The sequence below is a fragment of the Arvicola amphibius genome, chromosome 2 (assembly GCF_903992535.2).
Source record: "Arvicola amphibius chromosome 2, mArvAmp1.2, whole genome shotgun sequence".
In the NCBI taxonomy this organism is placed as follows: Eukaryota; Metazoa; Chordata; class Mammalia; order Rodentia; family Cricetidae; genus Arvicola; species Arvicola amphibius.
In genome coordinates this window covers 188,802,021-188,829,285 of record NC_052048.2, presented here as the reverse complement: position 1 = coordinate 188,829,285, position 27,265 = coordinate 188,802,021, and the positions used below count along the sequence as shown (strand labels likewise).

The following is a 27,265-nucleotide window of genomic DNA, read 5'->3' as shown; positions in this document are numbered from 1 at the left end:
TTGCACAAGTCGTGAGCGCTTGCAAGAAGACATGGGCGCCAAAGGGCCGTGGATCCAACTCGAGAAACTTCTCAGATGGTGGCTCGGCGAACAAGACTGGCACCAGCACCTGGACCAGCTTCACATGCTGCAGCAGAAGAGGTAGGGCTCCCGAGGGTACCCAGGCCACCGCACAGGGTCTCAAGTCCTTGTGTACACAGCCGTTCCCCTGAGGCAGCACTCAAATTCTGTGTCAGGCTCTTGCCTGTTATTTACCCCTTCCAGTCTCGCTGGTATAAAACTCCAGCTGGCCCATGGTAGCGGCAATAGAAAGTATGGTGTTGTCTGTACGGAGACCTTGAATGCAGATGTAAACGTAGAAGACGGGTAAATTAATGGAGAGTCCAAGCCAGAGAAGGTTGGGGGGGGGGGAGTAGGTTTTGTGGGGAAAGAGATCAAATCTTCCAGGTTTTGAAGTAGCCTTTGTTTAGAGGACTTGAGGAAAGCTTGATCAAGGTGTTGTCATCAGAAGAATGAAAGCTGATGACCTGGGAAAGGGGGAGGAGAGGTTTAATTGCATGATACCTGGAGGTGACCAGCTGAGCAAGGCAGCTCAGGAGCTAGGCAGCTCAGGTGAGAACGGAGGGCTGAGTTCAATTCTCCCTTTTAATGTGTCTGGTTTGCCGGAGATCAGAGAGATAACCAAAAGCCTTTAGTCCCGAGTTGCTGACCCATCTCCAGAAAGATCATTGCAGGAATGAGCTCTGAGGTCCAGAAGTCGGAAAAACTGTCCAGGCAAGGGACCAGAGAGTCTCCCTCAGGTGTGCTCCGGCCCCAGAATGTTTGGGCGATTGGCTTTCCCTTGAGAGCGGGCTGGCACATGGAATGAACTGAGAGCAGAATGCCTGCTTCAGAAGATTCTTGTGCTTGGCTCAGTTTCCACTTCGCCGCATCTTGAAAGTATTAATGATTGTGAACACGGAGTCTTGCGTTATTTTCCGTACTGAGTCCTGTGAGTAGCCCGCTTATTCGCCAAGCTCCTCCCCAGGTTACGCAATGGGAACTTCGGCTTCTCCGTGTTTTGCGCTAGAATGCGCCTAGGGTAGTCTTTGAGTTCGTTTGGCTTCAGAAACTTTCCTAAGTAAAGGTTCAGTGGGGTCAAGGGTTAAGATGGACAGAGTTTTATATCGTAGCCTCGAGACAGAGGGGAAACTCTGGAATCCAGCCCTAGCCACTTTGGGCTGGTCAGGGCCACAAGGCTCAACTGGAACCAAGAACTTAGGTGAGCTAGGGCAGGGTCTGACCTCTGACTCTAAGCTCCTCCTGGGAGCATTATGCTTGATAAAACAGTTCTTTAACTACAAAGTTCCTTCTCCCTGGAGACAATGGAAAAAGAGAATCAGGGACTGAGAGACATCAAGGAGAAATAGCCATCTGTCTGTCTCCGATGTTTTCCCTATGGTTCCCGAATTGCTAGATCCATGTTTGCATTTGGAGCCGAGACTGTGATATTTAGGAAGACTGGCTTTAGCTTCACTTCCTATTCCACTTATATCCAGGCAAAGTCAAATTCAAAGATTAACCCAGGGGCATTTGTAAGACCATCTCAAGAAGCTGAGAATCCCAGTGCTGATTTCTCTTTCGATGAAAACAAAGTATCTGGAAGCTTTCATCTAAGGTCTAAGCATGGGAGGAAGGTGTGGCCTATGGGCTCCCTACACACTCTATACATAGCTGAGATGTGCATTTGAACAACCCTACAAAGGAGTGGTAAGAACTTGAGTGGGGACAAATGCAAGAATCCAGGGCTCAGCTTCACAGAATCTGTAAAGTCTAAGGCTAGCCCAACTCCTTTAGTGGCTGATTGCCAAAGTCCCCTTGGCTACAGAGAGCAAGTCTAACTGACCTGGAAGCCTGGGGACGTTACAGAAATGCCTCCTCCTTTTCATTTCCTTTCAGGGTTCTGACTTATGTGGCTTAGAAGAAGTCCATCTGGCCTAAGGTCCTTTTTTTCCCCACAAGGATATCCTGAAACCCACTGCAAGCTCCAGACTCTCATTCCTCAGGAACAACCCCTTATATTTCATTCTCAATTAACTTATTCATCATTTTTTATTTAGTATGTTTTCATTAAAATATGATTATATCACTTTTTTCTTTCCTTTCCTCCCTCCATTCTTTCCCATACCCCCAAATTGATGATACCTTTTTCAATTATTATTGTTTTGCACACACACACACACACACACAAGCACACACATAACTTGCTGAGTCCACATTCATTCATTGTGTGTAAATTATTTCAGGTTAACCAGGTTTTGTTAGACAAACATTTATGCAGCTCCTCTCTGGGATAGGCTGTTTTCCCCTCTCTCGGCAGTCGTTAATTGCCTGTAGTTCTTTGTCTAGTGGCAGGACTCTGATATTTTCTCTATTCCAAGTTAACATGTCTATTGATACTGCCACTCATCAGGTCTTGTTTATGCAGCCCATTTATCGGGGATGCAATTTCACAGCAGACTTTCTGGCTCTCTGGTTCCTAGCAATCTTTCTGCCAACTCTTCTTCTGTGTTTCTGAGCAGGAGTTGTGTTGAAGATGTATTCATTGGGGCTTGTATCCCCATGTTCCAATGATCTGTGCATGGTGTCCAGTTGGGCTTTTCTGTGATGGTCTCTATTTGCTGTAAGGAAAATCTTTAATGAGAATTGAGAGCCGTACTTACACATGGGTGTAAGGATAATTATTAAAATATTGTTAAGAAACCCACTGATCTAACAAAGTGGTGGTAGTAGACTCTCTTCTAAGATCTGTGACATCACTGGCCCCATGGAGTTAGCTGTTTCTAGCACCAGACATCATTTCTATCCTGGTAAATGGACCTTAAGTCCAATTAGACAGCTGTGGGTTACTGCAAAGATAGGCGTGTCACGATGGCACCTTTAGGGATACCTTCCCGTGCTGGTCAGTACGGTGGTTCATAGATGTCACAGCTGGACAGGACTCTTGATTGCTTTTGTCCGTTGGCAGCTCACACAGTACTTTCTGGTACTATGGAAGGTAGAGCATGAGCAGGAGGCTTTCAGGTTAAATCCTGCTTGAATAATCTGAGACCTGTGTCCTAAATTCAACGTTTTCAACCATATGAAGAACTGTCCTGTCTATCCATCCACTTACAGCTAACACTCAGGTCACACGCAAGCCTTCTCTTTATGGGAGGAATTACAGTGAGAGGAACCCCAAAGGAAGTCAGAGCAGCCTTAAAATAAGACCTTGCCTTAATGTCCTCTCATCCCTTGAAACCAATGAATAACTCAAGAGCAACAAAGTTGATTTGTTACTGTGTACCATGAGAGTCGTGACCACCCTAGAGAATGGCTCTGCCTCCTCTGACAATGGCCTCTCTGTGATGATCCCTAATGAACTTCTACTCATCTTCCTCCAGTATTTGGGAGTCTCCATTGCTCCGAGCAGCCAAGGAAAATGATCTGTGCACACTTAAGAAACTTCAGCTTGACCAGAACTGTGACTTCCGACAAAGAGGTGAGATCCGAGTTAGAGGGATAGGGGTGGCTTTGGGAAGGGCTGCTCGGAGAGGCTCCTGCCGTGCTTCTGGAGTCGGGAGTCTCTTCCCTGAGAGAGACTGGCAAATGTTTGCTATTCTTGCCTTGTTTCATTCCAGCCGCCCTGGGGGAGACAGCACTGCACGTGGCAGCTCTCTATGACAATCTAGATGCCGCTATGATGCTGATGGAGGCAGCTCCATACCTGGTCACAGAGTCCACACTCTGTGAGCCATTTGTAGGTGAGGAGGCTTTACAATAGTTCAAACCTGAACCTGATGTGGGTGGGTGGTCTACTGTTTCTAAAATGCATCTGTGTAGGGTGGGCTCAGGGAAAGGGTGGAGGTGCCTCATGAGTTGAGATAAAGACAAGACTCTAGATTGTGGGTTTTAACTTCCATGGTTCCATCTTAGTTGTTCCATATTTCCCTTTAGTTTTCTCAGGGTACCTCAGACCATAACTCCATACTTCTCTCTCTCTCTCGTTCTCTCTCTCTCTCTCCCTCCCTTCCCTCTCTCCCTCTCTTTCTCCCTCTCTCATTCTCTCTGCAACATTAGATTGTTCCTATATATAGCAATCCCTCAATAAATGAAGACTAGAGGCTCCAATCCAGGAGCCCCTGCAGTCTACAGCAGGAGTTTGTGTGGGGAGCCCTCAGGGAACTTCTATAAAGGGCTACGGGGTGTTGTGCCCCAGACAGAACCGTGACACACAGCTCTCTCTGGACCAGGTCAGACTGCACTACACATCGCAATCATGAACCAGAACGTGAACCTGGTCCGAGCCCTGCTTGCCAGAGGAGCCAGTGTCTCTGCCAGAGCTATAGGTTCTGCCTTCCAACGCAGTCACCACAACCTCATCTACTATGGTGAGATCCAGGGCGAGGGCTCAGAGAAAGGGGAGATGGAGAACTGGGTTAGGCAAAAAGAGGGAGGTTATGGAGGAGCCTTTCTTTTGTTCCCTTTTTGGAGAAGCTGGGAGGGTGTAGTCCTTCTAGGACTTAGAACCAGAGGCTAATTCCCTCCAAAACATTCTGTCCATATTTCCCTGAGGTTCTGCTGGGCAAGTGATCCCAAGCCGCAAACTGAGTTATGGGAGGAGGAGGCAGTTGTTGGGCTAGAGGGCAAAAGTCCCTCTCCTTTTCTAATCCTGCTGTCTCCTGTCTCCTATCTCTTTGTGTCCACAGGAGAGCACCCTTTGTCCTTTGCTGCCTGTGTGGGCAGCGAGGAGATTGTCAGGCTGCTCATTGAGCATGGAGCTGACATCCGGGCCCAGGACTCCCTGGGTAAGAGCTGGGATGTGGAGAAAGTGCTGGATGCTGTGTGAGAGGACGGGGACAGGGAGTGAGTCATTAGGGGGCCTGATGCCAACCTCTGTCTTCCCCAGGAAATACTGTGCTTCACATACTCATCTTGCAGCCCAACAAGACCTTTGCCTGCCAGATGTACAACCTGCTGCTGTCCTATGATGGGGGAGACCACCTGAAGTCCCTGGAACTCGTGCCCAACAACCAGGGACTCACCCCCTTCAAGCTGGCTGGAGTGGAGGGCAACACTGTGGTGAGACCCATGCCCTAGGGTGTCTTCAATGACTTTTCCCTTCCTACCCCATCACTGGCATAGGTAATTGACTTGGGCCATAGGTAGTCTCTAGACCATCTTCTAACACTCACCATTCAAATCTTTGCTTTCTCCGCCAGATGTTTCAACACCTGATGCAGAAACGGAAGCACATCCAGTGGTCATGTGGGTCACTAACATCTTCCCTCTATGACATCACGGAGATTGACTCCTGGGGAGAGGAGCTGTCCTTTCTGGAACTTGTGGTTTCCTCCAAGAAGAAAGAGGTATATGTCATAATGGTTCCAGAAACTTCATGTGAGAAACACATCTTGAGATATTGCTTGCTTTTCCATTCTACTGAGACACTTTGATCCTAAGATACCTCAGAGCCTTACATAGAGAAAGACCCCATCTACAGGAGAAAATAGTTTTCATTGGTACAAATATTTCCCGACACTCATCTTCTGAGATCACTTTCCCCCTCTGAGCTCTACTATCCCCGTTTATTTATCTCATTTTAATCTTTCAGGTGAAGAATCTAATTTGGAATCACTACCCTCCTTCCCTCCCTCTCTCTCCTTCCCTCCCTCTTTTCCTTCCTCCCTCCCATCATTTAACATGTTAAGTACCTCCTGCATTGTCCCAGACCGTACACAAGGAACCAAGGGGACAGAGGAGGCAAAAACATATATCTTTTCAGCCAACTTCTTTAAATTTGGGGTGTTCTCATCAACTGCAGTTGAGTTTGATCTGTTCCGCGATTGGGGTGCACACTGTTCACGGGAGCAGTGAAACGGAGGTGGGAACAATTCGGGCTGGATGTGGTGAAACATATCTACAGCCAGATGTGGAGGAGGGAAGATGAAGGATGAGGTGGGGAGGCAGCTAAAAACCTAAGAAGAGGCAGATTCAAAACAAAGCCATAGGCAGAAGTGTTTTGTTTTTTTCTTTTTCTTTTTTTTTTTTTTACCTTTGAGGGTAGAGGGAGGAAGAATTTGCAGATGTGTTTGACAACCCAGAACAGGAAGTTGAAGGAGTCCTCAGAGAGGAAGTGTATCCTTTCCCTATGCCCTCTAGGACGAGCTGTGTGTCACTAGGAAGAAGGGAAACAAACAAAAAGCCCCAAACAAACAACAAAACCCTTTTGCATCAAACTTTCCAGAGATGGAACAGCACAAGGACAGTCAGATATAATGGACTAAATGGAAGTAAAGTAAGAGTCTAGAGTGGAGAAAAGGCCTCCATCTTCAGGAGTTTGTTGATATTGGTCAAACTGAGTTTCTGTTGACTACCTCTCTATTACAATTTCCTAAGAACCCTTCTAGAACCACAAATCTTGAAAGATTATTCTAACTAATGAGCAAAAGAAAAAGTGAACATCTACTTTGTATGGATCTGGAAAATCCTGGAAGCACCTAAAGTTTGAGGTTTAATGTTTCCTTAGAACTGCAAACCCCTATGGATAATGTAGATTCTGCAACCACACCCCATACTCTTTGACGTCAAGAATTAGCCACCTGCATTCTCCTCTGGGTTTTATGTGGCCTGCACCAGCTACTTTTCTCTAACTCCACCTGTCTGGCTCCCACTTTTATTGCTTGCAGTCTTCACTTTTAGTTCCATCTGAAGATCAAGATTTTTCTATTTTCTGGCAAAAATAGATTCTCTGGTTGGGGGCTCCTTCAGCTTCCTGCCTGGATTGTTGAGAGTATCTGGAAACGGTCTTTCTTCTTCCCTCCACTCTCAAGGGAAATTTCTTTTTCTCCCCAATCCTTTATGATTTACTTTGAATTAGCGTTTCCCTGTCTTTTCTGAAGCCCTGTCCCATCCACGTCGTTCTCTGCTTTGCATCTTGCTGTTTACCTCTCTCGTAGCCGCCATCCCATCTGGCTTACACTATTGCCACATCCTACCATCTCCTGTACTGCTCTTTGCAAGTCTAACCGTACCTAGTGCAAACTGAACTATTTTCCTGCTTAGAATTCCCAACTTCTTTCTGTTACATTGAGAAAAAAAAAATAATCAAACCCCCTCTTGTGATGTCTACAGGGTGTCTGCACAGCAACCTTTGTTATTGCTTGTTTCTCCCAGGCCACTTCCACCCACGAATCTCAGCAGATGCTCTCCTAGTCCCAAGCACATCTTACCTGCAAAGGGGCAGTGGCTTCTCAGATCTTCCTTTCCGAGTGACTGTTGTTATTTGTAGAATAACCTTGCCTAACTGTCCCTTCAGTCGCATGGCTGCTATTCATCTATTGGAGCCTCAGTGCTGCTGCGTACGCTGTGTTCACTACAGTGAGCAAGTACTTCTCCGAAGCACTAGTGCAAAACCTAGCACAGAACGGAAATCCCTAGCCGCCTGTCAAAGAAAGGAGTGACTGGGCAATGCCCTGGCATCTGGACCACAGCTCGACACTCAAGTCTGCATCACCATGCTGTTCACTCCCCCACTGTCCTCTTTCTGACAGGCTCGCCAGATTCTAGAGCAGACCCCAGTGAAAGAGCTGGTAAGCCTGAAGTGGAAGACATACGGACAGCCTTACTTCTGCCTCCTGGGTGCTCTCTACCTCCTCTACATGATCTGCTTCAGCACATGCTGTGTCTACCGGCCCCTCAAGTTCCGCGACACCAACCGCACAAATTCTCGCGATAATACCATCATGGAACAGAAAACATTACAGGTAAGTCTTCTGCAAAGGGGTGAAATGGGAATGGTGGCATTGGGGTGATGGTGTTGGAGACCATGTTGATGCTTTCCAGAAAAGACACTGGCCATAGGCCCAGGAAGTTGCATTGTTACTAATGTAGGAATTAGACAGGAGCTAGGAGGGCACAGATGGAGCCTCAGCGGGAAAAGTGTCCAAGAAGCTACAAAATTTCTCCTCCCTTCTCTCTCTTACACACACACACACACACACACACACACACACACACACACCTTTTAAAAAAGTGTTTGGTGTTTCTAACCTTGCATATTTGAGAAATTCCATTTAATTTACCAAGCAATTAATTTCTGTAGTGGGTTGTCTAGATCTCTGTTGGAGACGTTATCTCAGAAGAGGGCAGCAGTCGAGTATGAATCACTTCTACAGGACCTGCCATTTCATGGTGTCTTGAGGAGTTCTGGGGAGCTAAAGATGGAAAAATAAAGGTGCGGAATAGATTAAAAATTATGCCAAATAAAGCAAATTCTTCCATTGCAACAAAATGCATAGATTCTGAAGAGTAGCTTTGGAATATGTGGTCAACCAGTAGAACACCGTCTGAGGGGTTTGTCTATGAAACCCTAAAATTTTTGTGCTGGTGCCCTGAAATAGTCCCCCAAAGAGATAAGGACAAAAGAGAAAGAAAAGAAAGAGCAGTGCAAGCTAAGGAAGCACTAGGCGCTGAGTGCTGAGGTCCCAGTTATACCAGCAGCTCTCAGTTGAATGACCCTTTCACAGGGGTCACTTGTGAGACACCCTGTGTGTCAGATTCATAACAGTACCAAAATTATAGTTATCAAGTAGCAATGAAATAATATTATGGTTGGGGTCACCATAACGTGAAGAACTGTATTAAAGGACTACAGCATTGGGTAGGCTGAGGGCCACTGGTCTGTGCAAAGACTAGCCATAGGAAGAGTTCAGCACAGATAAGAAAGGGGGTGATTTTGTCTTAAAGAGAAGATAAATTTCATGTAATCAAAAAGCAAAACCTTGAATTTTGGGGTTAGATAAAAGTAGTACAAAAACAGGGAGGAGAACCCCAAACTAGGTGAAGATATATTCCACCTTTCTTATTTCTAATTTTTTTATATTTTCTCTCCTTTTCTATATTTACTTATCTACATATATACACACATATGTGAGTGTGTATACAGAACATATGATATATAAAATAAATAAGTTGCATTTATGTTTTTACTATGTATATTACATATCAGATATAAAATAAGATACATGTATAATTAACTTGACTTTAATATACTATATTATTCAACTGTAAAAGTTCTTCTGAGAAAGAAGAGAGGAGAGAAGGAAAGACAGACAGAGAGGAGAGAGAGAAAGAGGGAGATTGTTTTATCTCACAATACAAAGTAAATGATAGCCAGAATATCAGAGGTAGATATAGGTGCTTAGAGGAAAATTACTCCCCATGGCTCCATTTGAGCATGGAATTCTGGCCAAATACAAGCAAACAAATGTTTAGGAAAAGAGAGAGACACTAATGATAGTTAGTAGGTTGAAGCAAGTGAGTAGCAATGGAGAAAAACATATAACCATGAGCAAACAGAGTAGATAGGCTTTCCCATTATCTTTGTCTTGTGTGTCCTCCCATGTTTTCCCCCAACCTTTGTCTCACACCAATACAGAGATTACGCACAGGCAATAATATATGAGGTTCCACCCTCCCTGCACTTTGGTGATGCTGAGTAATTAAGTACAACTAAGTCTTACGTGTCTTTCTCATTGGGGCGGTGTGAACTAAGCATAAACATGTTTCTTTGACCCAGGTAGTCTAAATTATGTTTGAGAGATCTTTTTTTTTTTTTTTTTTTTTTTTTTTTTGGTTTTTTGGTTTTTTTCGAGACAGGGTTTCTCTGCAGCTTTAGAGCCTGTCCTGGAACTAGCTCTTGTAGACCAGGCTGGTCTCGAACTCACAGAGATCCGCCTGCCTCTGCCTCCCGAGTGCTGGGATTAAAGGCGTGCGCCACCACCGCCCGGCTGTTTGAGAGATCTTTTTCCTTTACGTCGAGACTAAAAATAGCATAATTATAGCTAAGTGCCCCTGCCGTCCTTCTTTCATTTCTCTTATTCCTTCTTTCTTCCTCCTTAACATCTTTACTCCTTTCTTTTTTGCTTAAGTCAGTTATTCTGAACAAAATAGAAGATTCTTATTAAATATTGTTTCCTTGGAAATAGGTTAAGGAGTAAGAAGGTCAAAGATACAGCAATAAGGGATTTAGATAACAATATAAATAAATGAATGGTCCCTGTTCTTTGGTGTTAAATCTTTAAGCCTTGGTTCTGAGTTTCTAGAACATTCTGGTTCTAAGTCAGTTTAGATAAGATGAAAATTTATCACCATAATTTGGAATATTCTACTTTCACATTGCATTACTCCTTGAACAATATGAAATTCTCTCTTTTTTTCTATTTGTATATTGCTTGAAAGCCTCAGAAATACAAAGGTTTAAAACATGTTGTCTAGACATGAATTCAATTGTTGACCAATTAGTTACTTTGGGGAGCTTTTGCTTAAATAAATGAATACGTAAGAGTCAATGACACTAGTCATGCTGGAGACACGGGGCTCTCAGTAACTCTAGGACTACCTTTGTAGATCTTTTAGGGTCTGTGGAAAACACTGGGCATCAGGACCTTAAAGAACTATTCTAGTTTCACTTGTGGGAATTTGTGTGAACAGTCAAGTAGCTCCACACTGACATTTCGATTAAAGGGGGACAATCCTCTGTTTCTGTGAGATAGCATAAAGCACATAAAAACTAAGCCATGTAAAGGAGGAACTAAATGTTGGGGTGTCAGAGTGACCACAGAGTTTTTAAGTAATTGAGAAGTTCACGGTTTGGGAGCTAGGCTTCTTGGATTTTAATGTGAACTCTGAAATTAAACAGTAGGGTGATGGCTAGTTAATTGTATCACTTTCTAGATGTGTGTACTGTTACAGGCTTGGGAAGCTAGAAAAACACAAGTCCTGTGCTACAAACCAGACGTAAAATTTCAGAACTTAAGAAGTAGAGACCTGGCTTTGGTCTTTTAAAGAAATTCAAGCGACTGATATTCAGTTAGGATTGAGAGCTACCAGACTCCATCCTGGAGGTTTGTTTCTAACTTCCCAGTCACAGGGTTACTTTGACTTTTGGTGTACTATTTATCATGAGAATATTGACTAATGCCCATCATTATCACCGGGCATGGTTATGGTTAGGCATGCCCTTTTCCAGCATTCAAGTGGCTTGCTTGATTTTATACACAAAGTACCTAGTCTAGAGTATAGTCTAGCCAGAGCTATACAGTAAGATTATCTATCTATCTGTCTATCTATCTATCTATCTATCTATCTATCTATCTATCTATCTATCTTCTTTCCTTTCTTTCTTTCTTTCTTTCTTTCTTTCTTTCTTTCTTTCTTTCTTTCTTTCTTTCTACCTATCTATCTACCTACCTATCCCTTTCATCTCCTAGAAAAATTCTTTCAAGTTCTCTTTTGTTGTTTTTTTTCTTAGAAATATTTCAATACTTCATGAAATAAATAATGCTAAACACTAGTGTGGATACTAGAAATTCAACAACCAAGGTCTGAGCAAAATACAATGTAGATAGAATTCTTGTTTAAGAATTTTTAAATTGATGTACATTAACCAAATTAGCATATAAATATTTTCTTACAAGTTGCTTAGCACTAAAATTTTATCCAGAGTAAGAAAAAGGACACAGTGTTAAGATAGTACATAGCAGCAGCCTGGTTTCTTTGAGGGACAGAAAAGGATTATAAAGAATCCTGTGCTCTTAGCTGAGGTCAAAATGAAAAGAGACTTTTAGGCAAGGAGAATGCATATATACAGAGCCTAAGGCAGGGAAATTCTCTTCAGGGCCTAGGAAAATAAGACTGATCAAAACACAGAGAACTGAGCAAGTTGCCGCCGATGAGGCTGTGAAGGCAGATCTTTCCCAGTTTGTGCAGCGTGTTTCTGTACGTATTTGCGGTTAATCTTCACTGTCAAATTTGCAGGATGCTTGGAATTTTAAATATGAAAATAACTCAGTCAAAGTGGCCTGCTACTCTCTAGACAGGTCATGTAAGCCTCAAACTCTTGGCCATCCTCCTGTCTCTGCCTTCTGAGTGCTATGATTAGAGCCTTGCCCAACCCAGCTGGATAGAATGATAGGCATTAATAAAAATCCTCATGCCAAATTGTGTACCAGGATAAGAAACAGACTAGAAATGACTAAGACAGACGTTAGGGGGATACCAATCAGGTGCCTATTATAGTTTACCAAGCAAGAGAGAATGGTCAATTTGCATAATGATCTCATAGGGAGGTGATGAGGAAGAGTTCACATCCGGAGATTTAATGATGGTAAAATCATCATTTCTTTGTGACTAATGTGAACAGTGAGGGAGGAGAACAATTTTAGGAGTTATAAATGGTTTTCTATCTATTTTTAAATCATTGATTTGACATAGTCAATATGATTATTCCATATGCCCTTCTCTCTGAAATGTTCCAGACAACCCCGGGCACCATAGCCCTATGAAAACCCACCTGATCTCCAATTCTGTACAATTCCTTGTTCAAGGCTTCCAATCAGCTCCCTGTGGAACAAGCATCCCAATTAAAGCCGGGGGGGGGGGGGGAAGAAGAGAAACAGGGAGCCCGGGAGATAAAAATATCCTCTCCCAAGTACTTACTATGTGTACCCTGAACACACTTGTCAAGCTTTAGAGACCCTGTTAAGCTCATCTGAAGTTTCTGGCAATAAAGCTGGAGTAGGTCATAATGTTTTATGTTTAATAAGCTACAGGTAAAGATGATGTGGTTTTGTAGATCGCCTTTTATACGTCAAAGCATTTTATCATTTAAAGTTCCTCTTACTCATAAATAAAATGAGCACCACTGAAACAGTAGTGGCTACAAATCTAAAAGATATTAAGCACTGCAACAAAGACATTTGGTTGGCAAAGGTAGTGTAGGCATTAGAAGACTTCAAGTGCCTCTTAGAACCATGAATTTTAACTACAGAAACAGGCAATTTACTGCTCCTGAGTCATATTCTATCTCCTAGGTTTTTTCCTTTGTAGATGCGTTGCATGAAAAATCAATGTCTCTAGGCTTTGAACTAGCTCAGGTCCACCACCCTCACTTTTTATATAGAAATATTGTAAAAGTGAGCATACCCTAAGTGAGGGAAGAAGATCAGATATGGAACACCTCCCACTCCTCCGGTTTTCATAATCACCACTATTATTTTTATATAATTAGCTTATGAGGTAGAGAGTAAATCATACTTCTTTGGAAATGGGTAATTGGTCTTAGACCAACTCAGAAATCAGTTTTATTCAGTGTTGGAAGATGAGGGAGGTATTGATCTCAAAACCTTCTCTGGAGTTGCTCAGGTACAAGATTTTATGAAAATGTGTAGTGTGCAGGGTGAGAAGACTATGTGCCGGGTGACATTTTTAGTGCTACATGGAGTCTGCACCATCCAGAGCACCCCTCCTTTACCTATTTTCTGATCAAAATATTGGAATGGATCTTAACCTTCTGGGGCTAATTTCTGTAGTTCTTTAGACACACAGGCAGGCTGCTTGTTTACAATTTAAAGTTCTCAGGCAATTCTGCAGTTCCACACACTTGAAACATAGAACTAAAGACAAATGAAGATGACTCGGTAATGGGCAAAGGGCGAAGGGAAAGGATGTTGGACAGCACTTGCCAGGGTGAGCCAAGATTGTGAGTTCTAGGTCAGACTGGGCTATATAGTGAGATCGATCTATCTATCTATCTATCTATCTATCTATCTATCTATCTATCTATCTATCTCTGTCTGTCTGTCTATCTATCTGTCTATCTAGTCAAACGAAAAGCAAAGCATATCAGAACAAAGTGAGACAAAACCATGAAGGTGGGGGGCCAAACCTTAGAGGAAAAACTCACAAAGGAGTGGTGCTGTTACTTAGTGACTTCCTGGAAGAGAGAAAATTTCCCAATCAACCTTCCTGAGGCAGGGTCATAAACTGAGAAGGTGACATTTCCTGGGGAACAGGGTCATGCTCTCCTGAGGCCAGCAGTCCTTACCACGAGATATGGAATACAGAATACAAACAATGAAAACCTGTAGGTCTTCTTAAAGAAAAACAACGAGGGAACCTAAACTCTCCTGAGATCCTGCTTTGCCTTCGGGTTGTGGTAAAGACTTGCCAATAAACTCTTGATGTCCTGTTCAGGAAGCTCTCTGTTCAATTCAGAAAATCAGAGCAATCCTCCACCAACTGCTAGTGGGGCCCTTTGCTGGTCTGATCTGGGGGGAGGGAAATCCAAAGCTTAAGGTAGGATTTTCAACTTCTTTTTGTGCTCTGGGATGGTCAGTACTGCTCACCTTTCCCCACACGGTGTGCCCACAATGCGTTCACCTCACTGCTATACCCTCAGTCGCTTGAGTGTTTTACCCCGGACAGTCACTCATTAGGACATCTTGTCAATGAGATGTGAGTGACTAGGGATCTGGTTATGGAAAACAATTAAATTCCAGGTTATGACAACTCCTAAAATTCCAGTCTGTTAACAGTTCTTAAAATTCGAAGCCATGTGGTCATGACGAAAATTCTGGTTATTTGTAGGAAATACTTACTTTCAGAGGAGTAGAATGGTGTGTCTTTTAGGTTTCAGGTGATCTTGAGCAAGGATGCTGGTAGTCTCAGAAGAACTCAGTCAGGTGCCATCTTTTCAACTGGTTTGCTTCCAAACAGATTTCTCCATCCCCACTTACTGATTTATTTTCCTCTTCAGTCTGCAGCTTTCAGGAAAAGCTGTCTCTCTGCTGTTTCCACAGACCCTCTTCCTCCTTGGCTTTCTTGCTGAATACTTTCTCACACTGCTGTAAACTCTTGATTAAAAAAATAGGAGTAAGATGTTAATGTCCCCAGGGTGCTCAAAGAGATCTGAGCACAGGGCACTTCAGTGCTCTAGCTGTGGTCTATGATCAGGGCAGTACCAGATGCCCACAGGGGGCAAATCTGAGCTAGCTGCAGAAGGGCATTAAGGGAGGACCCAGACATATCTGAGCTAGCTGCAGAAGGGCATTAAAGGAGAACCCAGACGAACATTGCCCTGACCTGAATCCTGAAGCATGAGGAACAGTGTACTAGACAGATGTGGTGTCAGAGGTTTCTTAAGAAATAAGTACATCGTGCTTTAAGACCTGGTTATCATTACCAGGATTCCGCCGTTCTGTCTTCAGCCCACACACAGCATAAGAACACAAGACCGAGGATAAAACAGTGCGTTTGTAAATCAAGTTAGTTAATCTAGGATTTATATTCGATTCTTCTCTCACAATAAATTTTAGTTAAACGAACACATACACACAATTTCAAACATCAAAGGACAGTGCTGTGTGTGATGATACACACCTGAAATTTTAGAATTCAGGGGGTAGAGGCTGAAGGACCACCATGAACTTGAGGCTAACCTGGTCTATACAATGTGTTCCAGACCAGCCAAGGGTTACCATAATAAGACCTTGTGTCAGGAAAAACAAAAACCAAAACAAACAAAAAGAATCAAATCAAACAAAACATCAGTTGCTTCCTGGCCTACAGCTCTTGGTCTTCCCCTTCATGTCTCACCTCTGGGGATCAACCAGGTTTTACCCTTTCTCCACTGCTTTTAACTCTGTTAACCCTGTCCAGACACTATGTAGCAACTTTCTACTCAGATAAGTATTTAGGGAACACTCTCTCAGTCCATCTGTGCTCTCATCCTAAAGGCACTGGACAGCTAGGAAAGGCATGAAACAGAAGTCACATGATTATGTTCACATTTCCAAAAGATTAGTCTTGAACTTTGAAGGGGAGTGGAATAGAGAGATGCAGGGTAAAGAAGATGATAGAGAGCGCCGTGCTTGCCTGAAGGCGTTAGGTCCAACGAAATGAAAGAAAAGGAAGCATTGAAAGAATGAAGTCGTTGAATGAACAGGAGTTGAGACTGAGTGCCTGTGTTAACTTAAACACTTTTACTAAATACAAGCTTGATCCCCAAACCTTTTTTTTTTAAGAACCACAAATCTAAAGAACTGTGAACTAACTGTTCTATTTAAGCACAACATCTTGAGAACAATTCCTAAAGAATAAAATTCTAAAGCTTAAAAAGGTAAATTCATTATTTGTTTAGGCTTAGTGCTAGGATAGTTGATTAAGAGGGGCAATATCTTCCTGAGACAGCAGGGATGTGTCATTGAAATCCAAGGTCTCTGCATCTTTAAAACACGAACCATTTTCTTAATGCTGTAACAACAACATTGTAAACAAAAAGAAATTTGTCAGTATGAAACACTATCATCAAACAAAGGCCATTGCTTTAAGTGCCTGAGACAGTTATTGCTATGACACATTTTACACACACACACACACACACACACACACAGAGAGAGAGAGAGAGAGAGAGAGAGAGAGAGAGAGAGAGAGAGAGAGAGAATAGTTTTTTAAAGACAACAAAAAACTTTTTTTGTTTGTTTGCTGGTATTGAAGAACAGAAAGAAGTGGGCTCACAGAAGACCCCATAGTCCACAGCCTGATTAGAGGCAGCCATATATAATACCTGCAGCTCGAGCAAAAGCATACTGTTTCTGAATGCCTGTCTGACTGGTGAATTTGTGCAGGGTAACGCCTCCATGTAAAGGGATCTGCAGAACAGGAAGAGAAGGGCTGATGGAGTTGGGTGGGGAACCTAGCAAGAGAGATTGGTCAAGGGTTGCCTTCCAATTCCTTAATTTTTATCTAAAGCAGAGGTGCTGTCATTGCTTCCTTGGCCTCTAGGGGCACTCTGATCTTCACAGAGTTTTCGATGCCATTTTTCTATCTTCTGCTCCCCTTCTTTCCAAACAAGGTCTACCTTTGTCCAGGTCGGACACAAATATGTCAGTCACATGGTCAAACGATGGGTTTGAACTCCAGACGCTCTTGAATCCACCTCTCAGTTGCTGGGATTTGGCCTTTAACTCACAATCTTTCTACCTCAAGATCTGGGCTGCTGGGATTTCAAACTTTTACTACCAGACTTTGCTCAGTTTCTCTTCTTAACTGAAACAAGAAAAGGTTGATGGCATTGTCTGGAACAGTGGTTCTGAAACTATGGGTCACGACCCCTTTGAGGGGATCAAATGACCCTTTTGCGGGAATTACATAAGACCATTGTGCATCCTGCATATCAGATATTTACATTTCAATTCATAGTATTAGCAAAGTTACAATTCTGAAGTAGCAATGAAAATAATTTTATGGTTGGGGATCCCCACAACGTGAGGCACTGTATTAAAGGTCATAGCATTAAAAAGAATGGGAACCTCTGATCTTGAGCCATTCACTGAGATATAAAGTTGTAAAAAGACATTTGACAATTTTGTGCAAAACCAGATTCACTTTTGTCTAATTTCTGCATTTAAAGTTATTTCTAAAGTTAATGTGTTTACTATTTACTTTTCCACTTACCTACACCGTCTAAAAATGATTTGGCAAGCTTTGCAGAAAAATAGCTGTGATCAAGGCAATCAATAATTAAAGGACACAGTCTGTGAACTGAATTTCAGTGGAGAAGGAAGAGAGCTCATAGAGCTGCAAGGACTGAGGATAAAATTAACAAAGAAAACAAATCACCAGCAAGCAATGAACTCTGGAGCAGCCCCAGAAGTACTCTAATTTGCTGGACTTAGATATATAATTCTATGTTGAAATTATATATATATATATATATATATATATATATATATATATATATATATATATATATATATTCTTGTCTGTACATGACCTTTTTTCCCCCAAAAAGCACTCCAAAAACTTCCTTGTATTCTTGAGTGAGGTCATGACTTTTCAGTGGTAAGGGTCATGGGTGAAGCATTTCATCATTAAATCTGCCCGTCATTGAAGTAGGATGGCCTTCACCCCACCTTGATCCCAGAAACACCTTGACTTCTCAGGATAATCAGGGTCTTTCCAGAACACTAAAATCCATATGTAGGCCCATTTCCACTCTAGTCTCTATAACAAAATCAGTGAAACTACAATAAATATTTCTAGGGCTTTTTATGGTTTAAAGTATATTCCAAAGGCACTCCACCTATGTGACTTTCACATTATGTGCAGAAGGTAAAGAAGTAGAATTTCCATCTTCCAGATGAGAAGCCATAAGTTCAAACATCTTCACAGCTGCAAGGCCTCGTTAGATTTAGCAAGTTTGGGGCCCATAATGGTCCCTGAATTCTGAGATAAGCTTATGATGTCTTTAAAGTGGGTGTGAGCCACAGTGAGGTTGGAGCAATTGGATTCTTTCCACGGCAGAAACCATCATCCCCATCTTCTATGCTCTCTTCCTCACTTGGCACGCTCTGTCGCTTTGTCTGTTTCAATTTTATCATTAGACAAGATTTCGCTGCAGCCCAAGCTGGCCTTGCTTTCATGTTCTGTTGTTCTTTCTCGGTCTCTTGAATGCTGGAACTGCAGGTATGTACCACCATGCCCATTATTCCATTTGGTCATTTTGGTGATTTGAAAGGTTGTCTCAGCTGCCCAATGCATATGGAAATCTTAACTCACACCATATATAAAGGAGAAAGCATTGCCATGGAGTGGACCAAGTCATTAGCATATAACATTATAAGAATGTCTTGGGCATATAAACTTATGTCCTGGTCACAAAATTAGACAGAGTGGACGTTCCAATAGGGTGAAAGTGACAGTGATAGAAGCAGCTCTTCCTTGTCTTGGTCACATCTTGATAGCTTTAGACAGTAGGCCAAAGGTTACAACTCTTTACATTAGGCAATGTTTCTTGTCCTGATTTCCTTCCATAGGAAGCATATGTGACTTACCAAGATAATATCCGGCTGGTCGGGGAACTGGTGACAGTCACTGGGGCTGTGGTTATTTTGCTCCTAGAGGTGAGTATCAAAGGAGTCTTGGATAAAAGCAATCCACCTAGGTCCCATGTTGAATTGCACTCTATATTTTCTTTTTGCTTTATCATCTTTCCCTAGATCCCAGACATCGTCAGAGTCGGTGCCTCTCGCTACTTTGGACAGACAATTCTCGGGGGGCCATTCCATGTCATCATGTGAGTGTCTTCTTCTTTTTTTCAGACCCTGACTTCACTTACTAGAATCTTCCAGGTCTCCAGTTCACTTGCTGAGGTCTATATATCATGGATTTCTGCCCAGTGAATTTGCATATTTGGATTTATGTTTTAGCTGTTAAGACTTAGTTTAATAAATGTATAGGTGCTAGCTAAGTCACCATCATGTTGCAGTAGATTCACAATATTCCCAGCTCATACCTCACTTTTTGCTTTCTGTTCTTACTCCAGCATTACCTATGCCTCCCTTGTGCTGGTGACCATGGTGATGAGGCTGACCAGTGTGAATGGGGAGGCAGTGCCCATATCCATGGCCCTGGTGCTGGGCTGGTGTAGTGTCATGTACTTTGCCCGTGGATTCCAGATGCTGGGCCCTTTCACAATCATGATTCAGAAGGTCAGTGCTTTCCCAAACCTCGCTCTGATTAGGATACAGGACCTTCGTTCACAGGTGGAAGGGTGGGGAAACCTGCAAACAGAAATGCTACTCAGAGCCTAGCTGGAGGCAGCACCAGGACGCTTAGGTCTTCTGGCAACAGCTGCTCAGAAGCATGGAGAAAGAGTCTCCCCATCTTTCTTCTTCTTTGCTTCCTGTAGATGATTTTTGGAGACCTACTGCGTTTCTGCTGGCTGATGGCGATGGTCATCCTAGGATTTGCCTCAGGTAAGAGCATTGCTTCTAAACTGTGAGATGCAGATCTCAGTTCTCACTGTCACTTGGCTTCATTGCTGTTGCTTCCTTTTGGAGTGGGTCCAAACACATACCTTTGTCCATTGAAAGGGACCACCCAGGTTGGTTGGCCTGGAAGATAGACTCATATGTTCTGAGCCGTCAAGATTCATGTCAGCTAACTGAGCCACAAGCCCCTTCAAGGGACATAGGACACTGAAGAGTTGTAGCTATTTCAAATATTATCAGGGAAGTATGGGCAATGTCAGGTTGAACTTTGCTATATTTATAGTTCTTGAGAAGAGATAAAAGTCATGCTATAAAACAGAAAGTTCCCTCCTTCTATATCTAGTCATATAAGGTATGAAGAAAAGGAGTGAAGCTGAGCAGACGCACACATGCATTTGTTTCTCTCTCTGCTCTTGACTGGATGTGATATGAGCAGCTGCTTCGTTCTCCTGCCTTGGCTTCCCTACACTAATGGAATGTAACCTGGGATTCTCAGCCAAATAAAATCTAGCTCCCCTAAAAATATATGAAGAAAAGGAAAGGATTGCAAAAAGGAGGTACATAATAGGAGTTTGGAGAGCCTGAGACATGGCCGAGAATGCAGACAGAGAAGAGCTGTGATGAGAGACTGAGAGAACGGGGATGTACAGGTTCAGTAGGGAGTACCAAGAAGCAGAGAAGGTGCTGAACAGGAAGAAAAGGCCACCAGAGAGAACAGAGGGAGCATTGGCAGGCACAAGAAAGTTCATATTCCCAAGAAGAAGGCCTATTCTAACTCAGTCTTCTGTGTCTCTAACTGGTCACCCATAGAGAAGAGGGTGCACAAGAAAAATGATCCCTGAAGAACCATGCCCCCCATTGCTATAGAATCCTATCACTATCTCTAGAGAATGTTCTGTTCAATGAAGTTTCCCACAAAATGACAGATAAGAATGAATATATATATATGCATATATATGTGTGTGTGTGTGTGTGTGTGTGTGTGTGTACATACACACACACTTACCTTAAGTGTGAAAGGTTCTATCTGGCAGTCTGTATAGAGTATTCTATCCTGTAAGACCTGGTGTAGGTTTTTTTTTCTATTTTTTTTGGGGGGGGGGGGGTTCGAGACAGGGTTTCTCTGTGGCTTTGGAGTTTGTCCTGGAACTAGCTCTGTAGACCAGGCTGGTCTCGAACTCACAGAGATCTGCCTGCCTCTGCCTCCCTAGTGCTAGGATTAAAGGCGTGTGCCACTATCGCCCGGCCCTGGTGTAGGTTTTACTCCTTCTCCATACCCCAAATTTCCTTACTCATAGGTAGACTTCAATTAGAACAGCAGTTGATTCCTAAGATGTCCTATACCTCTTATTCCCCAAATGGTCATTTTGCACTTGTGGTTTTTCTGAAGGACGCAAGTATTTCATACAGACTCTTTTGTATGCTCTTGGAATCACCTTGACACACACCTCTGTATCCCATTCAGAAAAGATGCCATTTAAAGGACCTCAGGGTGTTGTAAGGACCCAGAACTGCCTGCCATGAGGTAGGCTGTACATCAATGAGACAGCTTCTCCATGATGGTCAAAGCTCACCTAGCAAATCTCAGAGAAATGGGTGGCTGTCTGGAAGTCTAAAGAGACGAAAAAGAGCTCTCCTTTTAGCCTTATCACATGATCTACTCTTTGATATCATTGGAGATTCAATGCATTCTTTTAATAACTTACCTTTCAAATATTTGGTTTTCCAAAAGATAATAATCTGCTAGGCAATTTATGCACATATGGACACATACAATTCTTTTTGATGAATGGTTGAATGTTATCATGACCCAGAACAGTAAACTTAGTCAGGAGTCTTAAGTTTGGACAGTTCTAACTGTATTGTGGATGCATAGTGGTATATGTCCTTATGTGTAAACTGATGGAGATATATAGATCAGAAGCAGAACTAATGGGAACGAAGACCATACTTATTGTGACAATTTCCTTCCCCACCTGCCTCTTTCTGGGCGGAGCAGCCTTCTGTATCATTTTCCAGACAGAGGATCCAGACAATCTGGGGGAATTCTCCGACTACCCCACAGCACTCTTAAGCACCTTTGAGCTCTTCCTCACCATCATTGACGGCCCTGCCAACTACAGAGTGGATCTGCCCTTCATGTACAGCATCACCTATTCTGCTTTCGCCATCATTGCCACACTGCTCATGCTCAACTTGTTCATTGCCATGATGGGCGACACCCATTGGCGAGTGGCCCAGGAAAGGGATGAGCTCTGGAGGGCACAGGTGAGTCTACTGCTGTTGGTCTCGCAAAGGGGCAGGAACGGGAGTGAAACATTGCAGTAAGAGGTGTTTATTGTGAATCACTCTGTAGAAGGAGCGGCGGGGCTGCGTCCCACCACCCGGCTAGCTTTACCCAAAATAATTACATGGAAATTGTATTCATTTAAATACTGCCTGGCCCCTGGCCCGTTATCTGTAGCTTCTTATTGGTTGATTCTCATATCTTGCTTTAACCCATATTTAGTAATTTATATCGCACCACGAGGGGTGGCTTGCCAGGAGAGGTCTTAACCTGCATCCATCTCGGAGAGGAGAAGCATGGAGACTCACTATGGTGACTGCCTGAAGCGTCTCCCCAACTCTGCTTCCTTTTTCCCACAATTCTGTTCTGTCTATTCCGCCTACCTAATTTTCTGTCTCTTAAAGGGCCAAGGCAGTATCTTTATTAATAATGAAAGTAACACATAGACACTCCTCCATCACCACTCTTAGTGGAGTCCCAGAACAGCCCCAGAGGCTATCATTTCCATTCCATATGTATAACCCTGAAGTACCTGTAGAGGGATGGAGGGGAAAGAAGAATGATAGAATGAAGGATATAATCATGGAGTTGGTCTATTTATTACCGGTAAAAAGTGGATTCAGGAGTCTTTGAATCCACAGAGAGCAAGAATATTTTGTTTTGTTTTTATATAATGCAGTTCTTAAATTTAGACCTCCTCTTCTATTAGAGTCTATAAATCCCCAAATCCCTATTTTATCTTTTCTTTGTATCACAATAAGCTAATCAAATACCAGAGTTAGGAGCTATGTGTTCCAAAGATCACTAAGTAATTGAGCTGCTTCTAAGTATAATTATATGTCAGTGTGAGTATGAAGTCAGTATATTCTTTAGTCTAATCATGACCTTATTATTTTGTATATTAGAGTAAGGTTTCAGAGAATAGGAGTTTTTCATATTGTGAAAAGTTTATTATTAGAAGCATCCACATTATGGTGAACTAAAACCCTTGTTGCTATTATTCTGCTCTTCAACTTCAGACTGTTTCCTCCTATGTATTAGAGAGCACATATCTTTCTACATAAGTACTATATAAATATTTGAATAGAACCAATGTTTACCATTCACATAATTGCATGGTTGGTATGTAGCAATAGTCCTCAGAAGCCTGTTATGTGTAGGGAAGTGTCTAGGAGCTGGCACACAAGCACAGGCATCACAGATATAATAGGTCCTCCAGCTGAAGTGCCAAGCTATGGAACAGACAGACACTAAGTAAATCACTTCACAGGAGGCTGAAAACTCAAAGAAGTAAAATTGCTGCAGAGAAGGACATCAGGCTAAGAAGAGATGCAACTGAGAAACTGAAGCAGAACGTTAAGAAATGCTTGTATTGGGAAGAAATATTTAAGACAGACAGTAAAAGTGCGTAGGACTAGCTAGCTGAGGAGAATAGTGGAAAGGGTCTCCCTCATGATCTGAGAAACCAAGGACAACGGCAATGAACATGAACTCTACAGCATGGACGGGCTCACTGTGAGCCTTGTCAGTTTGGTTGCTCACCTTCCTGGACTTAGGGAGAGCTGGGAGGACCTTGGACTTAACATAGTGAAGGGAACCCTGATGGCTCTTTGTCTTGGAGAGGGGTGGAGAGGGGGTATGGGTGGAAGGGAGGGGAGGGAAGGGGGAGGAGGAGGGAAGAAGATGGAAATCTTTAATAAAAAATGAGGAAAAAAAAGAATAGTGGAAAGGGTAAAAGTCAGGGTTTATATCAATGAGAGTGCATGACCACAAAGAGAAATAAACCAAACCCAAACAGGATTTTTTTTAAAAGAACTGGAGATGGATGAGCTGATCCTCATAACTGGGAAGTTTAAAATACCAAACTAGATTTGGACATATGTCTAGAATTCAGTTTCTACCTTACACAACCCATCAGTTTTCTGTTCTATCCATTCAGCCTGACTCTCTTTTCTAAGATAAATCACCCCATGTTGACAGCTTCTAAGAAGTTGAAGCACCTGAGGGAATGGGGTTGGGTATAAACTTCTTAAAGGTCCCATTCAAGTTGCATCCACTGACTCTTTGACATTGTACAACAATGCAGGCTTTAAAAGAAAGTCTTTGGCTGGAGATGTAGCTGGGTAGTGGCTTGCTTGCCCAGTGTTTTAGTTAGGGTTTCTATTGCTATGAAGAGACATCATGACCGTGGCAACTCTTATAAAGGAAAAGCATTTCATTGGGGTGACTTATGATTTCAGTGGTTTAGTCCAGTTTCATCATGGTGTGGCATGGTGGTGTGCAGGCAGGCATGGTGCTGGGAAGGAACTGAGAGTCCTTCATCTTGACCTACAGGCAACAGGAAGTGATCTGAATGTCTTACTAAGTGAAGCTTGAGCAAAGGAAACCAAGAAGTCCACCACACAATGACACACTTCTTCCAACAAGGCTACATCCACTCCAGCAAGGACATACCGCCTAATAAAGTCACTCCTTATGAGCTTATAGAGATTGGTTACATTCAAACTATCACACCTAGCATGTCCAAGACTGGGGGTTGAGTTCTCAACACTTCAAAAGATAAAATGAAAAACATACTTGACCAAAGACAATCCATTCTAATTTCCATGGGATTGCAACAAGGGTTAATGAAAGGCTTATTTTTAAACTTAAAATAAGGTCTAGTGGTGGATAGTGGAGGCAGTAGTGGAAGGAAGAAGGTGAGGTCCCCTTTTCTCTAGTCTGTTAGGAAGAACTAACTAACTGTGCAGCCCCATCTACTCTGCCTAGTTATCTGAAAGTGGTTAGCTCATACTCTAGATGAAAAAGATACACTATGTTGCAAGAGTAAAAGAGTCAAGGGAAGAGTAAACAGAGAAGAAGTTTGAGCATTCATTTCAGAGGAAAGAAGAATAGCCATCCAGAGGAGAACAAAATTATTGCAAAGAAGGTGGGAGAGAACCTGGTACAACTCAGGGACCAAGAGAAGGTGATGAAGGAGAGCAGAGAGACATGCCACAGAGAGCTGGATATTTTAGAGACTGATAGCTCCTCACCTCAATAATCTCCTGTTGCCAACTCTGATAATGATGGAGCAGTTCTTGTTATGGAAGAGACGCTACTTACTGTCAATAACTGTAAAATGGAGTCGTTTCTCAACCGGTTGTACAACTGGCTAGACTAAGTTCACAATCAACTACAACCCTTGAATTTTTGTTACATGACTGAGTTCAACTACTTCAATGTAAGGGAAACCCTTCACATCTTGTTCTGTTAATTTTTTTTGTGTTGTTGGCTTTAGAATAGAATTCAGGTTTGGTGAAATCATTCTCTATTGCTTTGTCACTCCACGTAGTACGTATCCCTCCCAGCTTTGCGTCACAGGCACATTTGATAAGCCTGGTGCCTGTTTCATCTAGCTAACTAATGAGGGCAGGACAAAGGACAGAGCATGGGACACTCTACTAGGAACTTCCTTGCCAAGACATTAATCAAACATTTTCCTTCTTTAAGATATGGATTTTTAATTTGTTAGCAAGTCCCTGAGCTGGAGCCTCCTTGTTTTGTTTCTGACATCATACAGCTTCTATTTAATCATTTAATTTAAGTCAATGTCCCTGGTCTGTAGTTTTCCTATGAGAGGTGAGAAGGAAATCACATTAGTTTTGAATGACTCACTTTCTCCGAATATGAATAATAGTATTGAACTCTTTGTTTTGTTTAAAAATATCTTTTGCCCTGTTTTGATGAGACAGCCAGGCTAGCATGGTTCTGAGACAAGCTTAGATACGGATGAACTGTAACCCTTACTACTGGCCTTCAGGGTCTTCTTTGAGCAAATTGGTTTTTGTTTCCTTTTTTTGGTGGGCTTGCTGCCTCTCTGTCCCTTGCACCGCTTTCTGAGATTTTTTGCTACCTCATCTCTTTCCAGGTTGTGGCCACCACAGTGATGCTAGAGAGGAAAATGCCTCGTTACCTGTGGCCTCGATCTGGTATCTGCGGTTGCGAGTATGGGCTTGGAGAACGCTGGTTCCTACGGTGAGTGACAGTATGTGTGTGACACTTGCAGGTGGATTCTCTGAGATGGCGAGCCACCAGGAAATGTCATGGGATTGCATTAGTCTGTTCTCGGGAGAGAGAGAGAGAGAGGTGAAGTGTTGGGTGGGGGGTGAAGGGGTTAGAAAACAAGAGCCAGCTGGTGTTTACTACAGGGCAGTGCTGTGTGAAGCAGTACACGCACAGACATGTAAATGCTCAGGTGTGGGTATGGGCTGTCCATTTGTTTTGCTTGTGTTTACTCAGTACTTCCTTTTCCTCATTTCCAATATACTGTGGCCTTGACTCTAGCTTCTTTCTCCATAGACAACCCCTTATCTCCTGACCTGGGTCTTCTCTTCCCTCACTGGTACCCCTTGACTTGTATATTGTAAACCTCGTGACACTCAGACCTCTTAGTTTTTCCTTCTGTCTTGTTGCCACATACAGCACAACCTGTCTTCCATTACTCTCCATAGCTGAATTTCTTACTTCTCTCCCCTGATTCTCAGGTTGGCTTTCACCGCATTCCCCTCTGGCCCCCCCCATCCTAGATGCTCTCCTTGCTTCTTTTCTGTCCCTCTTTTTACTTCCTCTCTTCCACATTCACCTCTGCTTCTCTCTATGACCCACCTTCCCCACCGCCCATGAGTCCTTTCTGTTTCCTCGCAGGGTTGAGTCTCACCATGATCAAAATCCATATCGAGTACTTCGCTACGTGGAAGCTTTCAAATCTTCAGACAAGGAGGAAATGCAGGAGCAGCTATCTGAGAAGCAGCCTTCTGGGACTGAGATTGGTACTTTAGCTAGAGGCTCTGTGGTCCTCCAAACACCTCCTCTCTCCAGGACTACATCCGTGAGCAGCAATAGCCACCGTGGCTGGGAAATTCTCCGTCGGAAATCCCTGGGACATTTGAATCTTGGACTAGACCTTGGTGAGGGGGATGGAGAAGAGATCTACCATTTCTAAAGAGTACCCTGTTACTTTAGATGTAACCTCAGGTGGGTCAAGGTGTGGAAAGAGAGGGAGGGCAGGGAGGAAGAAGGACAGAAAAAGGGAGAGAGCTGTTTCAAGAATCTGACATCTATGGTTGTGAATTGTGGGAGGGTATATATAGACTATTCTTTAAGGGACAATATATAACCCTTCACATCTCAGCATTTGTAGAAATGGGCAGTGGTCATCAATTGTTGCATATACCTTATGGGTTCCTCGAAGGCTCATATCTTGAGAAACTGGCAGCTGAGGACATGAGATGGGGACCTTGACATCTTTGATTGACATCTGGACAATCTTTCTTATGCCTTGAACAGAAGACAGAAACCAGTA

The 27,265-nt window shown here is 42.9% G+C and overlaps 1 protein-coding gene across 1 annotated transcript; it reads left to right on the top strand.

Moving 5' to 3' along the window:
- The first annotated feature begins 31 nt into the window (after nt 1–31).
- Nucleotides 32–26,905, top strand: LOC119807895 (transient receptor potential cation channel subfamily V member 5). The gene is made up of 15 exons (XM_038320114.1): nt 32–141; nt 3,423–3,520; nt 3,660–3,782; nt 4,272–4,409; nt 4,728–4,826; nt 4,928–5,100; nt 5,241–5,387; nt 7,572–7,784; nt 18,678–18,764; nt 18,861–18,937; nt 19,187–19,352; nt 19,553–19,619; nt 21,634–21,902; nt 25,832–25,938; nt 26,608–26,905. Exons 1-15 carry the CDS (start codon nt 32–34, stop codon nt 26,903–26,905), a joined length of 2,172 nt encoding a protein of 723 aa, XP_038176042.1.
- The last annotated feature ends 360 nt before the right edge of the window (nt 26,906–27,265 follow it).